The 8331-nt window shown below is 38.7% G+C and overlaps 1 protein-coding gene across 4 annotated transcripts in view; it reads left to right on the forward strand.

Annotated features, from left to right (window-relative positions):
- PLCB4 (phospholipase C beta 4) overlaps positions 1-7474 on the forward strand; it is a 164895-nt gene extending 157421 nt beyond the window's left edge. For 2 of the 4 annotated variants that reach the window (XM_039224818.1, XM_039224824.1), the window contains 4 exons: positions 205-262; positions 687-773; positions 3752-3788; positions 5938-7474. In XM_039224818.1, the coding sequence (XP_039080749.1) occupies positions 205-262; positions 687-773; positions 3752-3788; positions 5938-6026 (271 nt within the window). In that variant the 3' untranslated portion in view covers positions 6027-7474. The remainder of the gene's footprint in view (positions 1-204; positions 263-686; positions 774-3751; positions 3789-5937) is intronic. The other 2 variants (XM_039224831.1, XM_039224839.1) reach the window with 1 other exon arrangement.
- The last annotated feature ends 857 nt before the right edge of the window (positions 7475-8331 follow it).

Below are 8331 nucleotides of genomic sequence, written 5' to 3' on the forward strand. Positions count from 1 at the left end.
TGGCAAAACATTAATATCGACTAATCTGACTGATGGATACAAAGATGTTTGCACTTTCTTCTGTACAGTATAGGTTTCAAAATTACACCAAAATTAGGCAAAGTGATAATTCCATCCAGATAATTAAATGGAAAATAACTTCAATATTATGTTAATTCTATTCAATGTCATCTGCCAACTGATATTTGTACCTGTTACTTTTAGGAGAGTCAGGGAGTTAAATAGCAGCAACACCAAAAAGTTTCTGGAAGAAAGAAAGAGAGTAAGTATTTTATAATCTTCTTGGCACTGTAAACAATAACTCATGCTTAGATATCAGACTTCAGGCTAATTTGCTTAATTTGATTTTTCTGTGCATTAAACACTATAGTCTCTCTTGTCTGCTCCCTGAGAACTAAATAATTTATCACTAAAATCTTTAAGATATTAATTTGGCACCATTTTATACGGAAAAGGGAGCCAAGTTTTAATTGCACATAAGTACTCTATTATTTTAGTAGGAAAGATCTTCCCAGTAATAATTAGGGGTTTACAGTCTTCCAGTTTTCAGACTACGATTCATGATTTTTTAAATTACTTATCACCCTGGAATAAATTGTAAACTTAATGGTCATACCTCTTCCTTAAGTTTTCACATGACAACCCAGTTTATTCGATTTTTTTTTATTTTTTTTTATTTTTTGCAGCTCGCCATGAAACAGTCTAAAGAAATGGATCAGTTGAAAAAAGTCCAGCTTGAACACCTAGAGTTCCTAGAGAAACAGAATGAGCAGGTACTTTACCTAAAGGGCATAACAAGACATAGACAGACAGCCAGGTTTGGGAGGCAGATGCCACACCTGCAGATGGTGATCTTTCTGCTAAAGCCAGTAGCCTGAGTAGTGGCATGGAAGGGTGGCTAGAAAAAAATGTGGTCCCTTTTGAAGAAGGAGAGGAATGTAGCGATGGGGGAAAAAAACACAAAGTCATCATTGGAATAGATAGTGATGATTCTAGTAGTGATATCCCTGTGAGGAGAAAACAGAGGTTACAAATTACGCCTCCATTTTCATTTAGAGTTTTGTAATTTGAAACCTAGGCACAAGTGATAGTATATTTAAAAGCAAATGAGTGAAACCACCTATTTTCAACCTCAATCTTAAAATGAAGTCTTAAAACCGTCTTAGGGTTTACAAGCCGGACCCATGGAAAGGGGCTGCCCAAAACTCTACAGGCCACTTAATATGAGTGTATACTGTATTCTTGGTGGGGTTTTTTCCCCCAGCAAGGCAGATCATTCCCCAAAACCCCACTCTTTAGTTAGCCATCAGGCACATACCAACACAAAGGTATATGTGTGTTTACCTGAAGAATAGTACAGGTAGGTTCCTTCCCAAATGGGCTACAGTCCATTGGCCATCCAGTCTCATTTCAATATGATGGCAATACCTCCAGCCTATAAGGCAAAATGACTCTCCATGGCAGTTTAAATTTGAGCCTATCTTAGTTCAAATTTCAGTTTTTAGGTATGCTAGTTTAGCAGTTTTTGTATCTAGATAATTTCTATCCAGAAACTGTCAAGAGGTTCTGATGAAACATGTACTACATTGTTCTTTCCTATTTCCTCATCTACAAAGCAATCCTCTTTAAGATATATTTCGCAGAGTAATTGGCTCCTGTTGAAAAGCACTTCCATTGGAATTACATTAAAATGTATCTTTGAGAAAGTAAAGCAAAACCATTAGATCTCTTTTTGTATTGCAGTTGGGTAACAAATAAATCCAACTTCTAGTTTCAGATTTGTTACTTTTTGGTGGACAGAAGTTTTATTCATCAACATACTTCTGAGTTATGTTTCACATTTCCTTTTCAGCTAAATGCTCCTATTCATGAACAGTCCACAGATCCTCAAAGGGGACAATAAATGTTTTATTGTCCCGTGGGTCCAATTCATTTGACCATCTCATAGATACATCACGTTGTGGCACAAGTTACCTAGCTTATGTTGTTGCTCTTAAAGCACTTCTCAGGAAGTGTTCCCGTGGGCAAAATGGGAATATGAATAAAGGTAAAGCCACCATCTCCAAAACGTTAGAATCTACTTCTGTGATGCAGGGCTGGGTGGGGATAAAGATGCCTCTCAGAAGAAGGCACAATGAAGGTAAGGCAGTTAACTAAATTAAGAAACTCCTTGAAAAAAAAAATCACTGTGTTGCTTAGCAACAAGTCTGACTAAAGAATGTAAATGTGCTAAAAATTACTCATTACTACAATAGTGGTGAATATCAGAGCTAGAGAATACACTTACCTAGTGTTTTTTTTTATTTCAGAGACAAAGTACATAATAGAAAAATCACTGGGAGCTTTTATCCTAATACACGGGTAATTCAAACCACCCCCAGGGTTTTGCATTAAAATGTAATGGATTAGTGATAACTGGCTTGATTGAGCATATTGGGAGGAGAGTACCTTTTTGGTCCAAAAATTGATACAATGCATTTCAATATGTTATAAGCAGTGTCTGCCACCCACAGCTGATACGTTGAGTCACAGAAGCTAGGAAAGCACAGAATGTGAGAAAGCTTGAGATTTGATGAAGATTTAATGAGATTCCATGATAAGAATTCATTTGTGACAAGAAATTCACAGTATCATGTTGATGCTTCTGGCAGAGGTAGAACTTGGACCTGAATTTCTGTGTTAAGCTTTGCTTTACCAAAATGTGGCCTGTCCAGTAACAAATTCAGTCCCATATCTTTCGAGTGTGGTTTTGTTTTGTTTGGAACTTAACGGTCAGGGAGCTTGCAGTTATTCTATGTATTATAACACTGTCCCAGGCAGAGTACAAAGATATAGTGACTCCATTTCTTCCCACATAATAGGCATGGTCTGGAACCAGGTGGGAGAGCTCCCTTCGTAACCATTTAAACATTTCACTGGCAGACAAGTTTCCTATTTCCAGACAATCCTAAAGTTTTAGAACAGTCTCCCAAACCCTTGTTAAACCCAAAGACTACTTTCTGTTTCTAAGCCAAAGATAAAGTAATTGTAACATTCATCCATAATATCTCCCTTTAAGGCTTCTTATTGTTTCCTTGTGACCCAACTCCCAGAGGCTCACTCCATCCCCGCAAAGCAGAGCGTGGAATGGATCTACTTAATTAGCTAGACCAGCATTGAGGGCACTGGCAGAAACCACTCAGGCTTTAATATGTGTTGGCCCTGATCCTAGATCCTAACTTCCTGTGTTCTTTTTAAGCCACCTAATGGCCTTGCCTACTTGGTCAGCCAGTTCTTCATTTAAACCTCCAAAGGTCAGGGACTCGTTTTCTACTAAGTTTTCCCATGACCCTCCCAGCCACAAGTATCTCATCATCTTCACATGTACCATTCCAAACATCAACAGCTCCATTTCTATCACACCCAAGCGTTAACAATTGATTTTTGTCATCAGTCCTACCATTTAATAAAGTGAGGGTTCTTGCTGAAAGTTCCCCCTCTACCCCCCACTCACTGCTGAGGAAGAGAAGCACAGTCTGGGTTCCTAGGCATCGGTTGTTTGTTTTGTTCTTTTTTTTTTTTATTTTTTTTTCTGTTGAGATCAATTTGGGGGGAGTTTGTCACTGATGGGCGTATACATGTTTTATTCTTAGCTTTTTGCTTTTCTGTATATGGTTTTACATTCATTTTTCAATTTCACTTCAGTATTCATCTATTTTCTTTGTTTTATATGTATGACTCAATTTTGACATTACTATTTTTGTACAAACAGCTATTGAAATCCTGCCATGCAGTGTCCCAAACGCAAGGTAGGACTGAAACTCTAATAAGCAAGACATTGCTTTCCTTCTCAGCTATGCTAGTGTTCTTGGGGCAATCTCCATTTATGCTTCACTTCTGATCATAGCTAATTAGTATCTCAGGGGTTTGGATGTAAAAGCTTGATCATGTCATGCTTGGGCTTCTGATGTAATATTTAAACTGACGTGCCCAAAATCTTTAGAGTATGATTTCTGAGGGAGTTTGAACCAACGTTTCCTACTGCAGACCTAGGAAACTCAAGATATGCTAATAATGATATGCCCAGGCATCAAGAACAGTGATAAATGACGATCATTTATCAGGACTGACCACAGCTAACACTGGGGTCACAAGGTCAGATCTCTCCCAAACATTAATATGACTGCAATTAATTTTTAATGCACCCTACTAGAAAGTTCATCGGTGCTTTTTTTAATGACAGAGTTATGGTCTGCATGCGAAAACATTACAGTGTTATAACCTTTGTCATGTTTCTGCTAGATCTGGTCTGCCAAATACCCTAACCACCTCTCATAAGTAAGGTGACCATGTAATTTATTCTGTGAACCAGGATCGTTTTGAGAGGGAAAGAGGGTGATATTCAGAATGGCCAGGACTACAGGCATAAACTGGAACTGTCCAAATGGGAATGCATGGTCACCCTGCTTCAGTGAGAACTTAGCTCTGAGAATGGTCCTTTATTGTCATATGATTCTTCCTTCTATGACCGTGTTCAGTAGTGCCTTTAAATGCTAAATGGGGAGAGGCACAAGGAATCTTCTATTACTATTAATTAAACATAAAAGTATTTAATTTCTAGTTCTGATAATGTTTCACTGTCCTCTCTTATGAATACCGTTTGTGTCATGGTTTCATGTTTGTATATTTTTATCCATTTCTTCATTTCTCTATTAGAGTATCTCTATTAGAAGTATACTTCAGGCATAGAAGAATATCTAGGTAGAGGGAACTGTCCATCCCTTATTTGAGCAGAAAGATAAAATTCTTTGGTACTACTGTATCCATCTTTGCCAAAAAGAAACTTAAGGCCACAATATAAAAATAATAAGAAAATTACTATATAGACTATGGGTCATACTAGTTTTGTAACAGGGCCTCTCTGGGATGTCTAGATGCTCACAGGATGATCTTTAGATTTGACCAGCCCCCAGCCCTCGCTATTGACCTTCCATTTAGTTGGAATACCTAAGCAGACATGAGTAGTAACATCAAAGCACTTCAAAGCCCTCCTCTAAGTTATGTCTTTACCATGTTTCCATTCTGAAATGTCCTTTATTTCAAAGTAGCATGTCACACAAAGAGGAAGGGATGCTTGCTTGTTCTCTCAAAAATTACATGCATTGGGTTGGGCACAAGCATCCAGGAACCAGTTAGAAAGTAAATGGCGAAATAAGCCAATTGTTTTCCCTCTACTGCCAAGCACTTATTTGTCACCAGAATCTGCCCCCATCTGACTCCTTTCTACCTCCAAACCACCTCGTTGTCTTAGTGGCAGTCTTAATTCATGAGACCAAGTTCACCATGGCTTACTTCCTGGAAAAGCCCATAAAAGACTACCTCAAAGTGAGAGCCCATTGGGATAATTTTTGGACAGTAGGATTCCAAGAACCCTGCACATTCCTGTGATGTTGTGTTTGCAAGGTACTCCAGCGAAATCCATGTGATAAGCTCCCACCTAAACCTTTCCATCAGATTCTTAGGGAATTAACTAAATTTCAGGCTATTTGGGGAAAATATTGTGCAAAAACAACACCTAAAAGTTCAAATTATACACAGCCAAGGCAACATGTCCATCTGTAGAAACTAAATCAAATGGTGTGACATGACATAGTCTATGGAGGGGCTGGCTTAGCCTCTTTTCAAATGGTTTTCCTGGCACTATGAAGAACTAGTTCTTCAAGCTTTAATGTGCGTAAAAATGTCCCAGGGATCTTGTCCAAATGCACATTCTCATCCAGTAGGTTTGGGATGGAGTCCAAGGTTGTGCATTTCTCACAAGGTCCTGGTCTATAGACCTCACTTTGAGTAGCAAGGATATAGTGACAGCCTGAGATTTATGGGAGAAGAGAGGCCGGGGCAGCTACGTGCCTTCAAGGGAGAATTTCAGCATGTAAGGCCATGTTTCTGATGTTACAGGCGAAGGAGATGCAGCAGATGGTGAAGTTGGAAGCCGAGATGGACCGCAGACCAGCAACAGTAGTGTGAAACTCCAAAACGCAAACTGAAGCCACAAAACCACACAGCATCAAAAGATCACTCCCGAACTTCCCAGCACAGAGTTCACGCAAGAAGGCTGTTGTCTTTTGGGTTTCCTTTATGTACAGCCAAGATGTTCCCTAAAACCACCGAGACTTACGCATTTCTATTGAACATTTTGAGTTATTGGGTTTCCTTGGCCAACCAAAAGTAGCTCCAACCCCCCCCCCCAGATTATTAGTCCAGTAAGGCAGAGTTTAACCCTTGATATCACAACTTAAACATGTTTGCTCTACAATACCATCACAGGTGAATGAGCTTGGTGTCAACAACTCTGCTCTGTGACATGTTTGAGCTGCAGCAAACATAGTGCATTAGCGATTGAATAGCAAGTGCATGCACTGGGGAGGGGGGGAACTCTGTCTACAAATTCATCAGCAGAAGTGGCAGTCTGCTAGACAAATAATTTTGCAGAATTTTTCTACATCTAAGTTACCTCATCAGTAAGTGCCATGTCTCTGCCATGCCATAAGAAGTTAAGTTCCTGTAAACGTTGTGGAAATTATTAGAATAAAAAAAAAAAGTAGAACCGTGTACCTGTGCCAAAACTCATCAGTGCTCAAGGGAGAACTCTGTTAGGCACAAGTTAAGAAAGTTTACATCCGATACTGTTTTATAGGAATTGCTTCTGCCGATTCCAAACATAACACACTATTACACCATAAAGATCGTGAAGTGGTTATTGGCAAACGTCTGTAAATGTGACCATGTTTAAAATATTTATACTCCTAAATCACACTGTTATAGAGCAGAATCATCTACGTATTGCCACATGATGAGATTAGTAAACAGGAATACCAGAACTATGTTTGCATGATAATCAGCACCAGTTAAGACTAATCCATACAGATACAGTTAACCTAATGCCAAATAAATACTGGTTAAATAAATGTATGGCACAGAATATAATTTGACTATGAAGACTTTTAGCGTAATGAAAAAGTCTATATATATGTGTATATGAATTATGTGGGCATTCTTGATACTTCAAGTTCTAGTTTCAAAAAAAATACATAACTAATTTAATTTTACACAAAAATATTTATGCAGATTTTCAGAATTTCATATCAGGAAATAACATTTTTACGTCTGTTAAATAACAAAACAATTTGCTACAGTGTTAATCTGCATGGTCTTTAAGCCTGCCATAGTTGTGTTGCAGACAGTGCATGAAAAAGTATTTGGCGGGGAATCGAGCCATGCCGCCCAAGCCAGGAGGAGCTCACGGAAACTTGGTAGTCTAGAACTAATCAGATTACTGATTTTAGAACACAAAACACCAACTGAATTGTTGTATATGCTTGTACAAATTGATTCTGTGTGTTCCCCTGAACAAAGCAGAGAAAATGATGTTACCATCAATATTGAAATTAAACTTCCAACTTCTCTAATAAAAAGTGAAAACAAATTTAACATCCATCAGAGTATATACTTTCAGCAGACTTTGTGCCTTTTTCGCAAATGAACGCTTCGTTATTTCCAAAGGAGGCTTATTCATGCCCCCCACACATACATCCTCTCCCCCAAATGTGAGGTAGTTGTTGATGTACTTGTTTTTCTTTTTTCTTTTATGTATCATTTGAACTGATATCTGTGGTTTTTTTCTCTGGTTCCCTATTTGCTGATCTGGAAGACAAGGGGTTAGACCATATATCTTTCAGCACTAACATCCCATGGAAAAGTACGGATATTAATATAGCACTGCATTGAGATGGCCAGTTCTCAAGAATTCCAAATGGCTTCTCATCCAATCAAAGGACTCTTTTTTTTTTTTTTCTAATTTTTGAAAGAGAACAAGCAGGGAAGGGGCAGAAAAAGAGACAGAGGATCCAAGCAGGCTCCATGCTGTCCTCAGCACAGAGCCTGATGCAGGGCTCAAGCTCATGAACCATGAGATCATGACCTGAGCCAAAATCAGATGCCTAACTGAGCCACCCAGGCGGCCTCCGCACCCTCATAGGACTTCTAACAAGAGCTCAGCTTACCACTCTGTGGCACTTGAGTGAATTCAGCAATTGCTTCTCTTTCCCTTGCTTTTGCAAAGTACTCCCAGTTTTCCCATTTGTCTGATCTTTTCTTTGCCTTTTCATCCTTTTACACTGCCATAAATATTTCCATTTTCCAGTGTTCTATCCACAGCTACTTTTTCTTTAACCCAGACTACTTCCAGTATTTGAGACATTTTGTCCCCATCCCAAAAAAAGATCCCCCTGTAGGATTAAGATGTACAATGTTTTACTTTCAATTAGAAGTTCAGATTGCACTCATTCTGCA

Source organism: Hyaena hyaena, unplaced genomic scaffold, assembly GCF_003009895.1.
Source record: "Hyaena hyaena isolate Hyena2069 unplaced genomic scaffold, ASM300989v1 scaffold_16, whole genome shotgun sequence".
NCBI classification, from domain to species: Eukaryota; Metazoa; Chordata; class Mammalia; order Carnivora; family Hyaenidae; genus Hyaena; species Hyaena hyaena.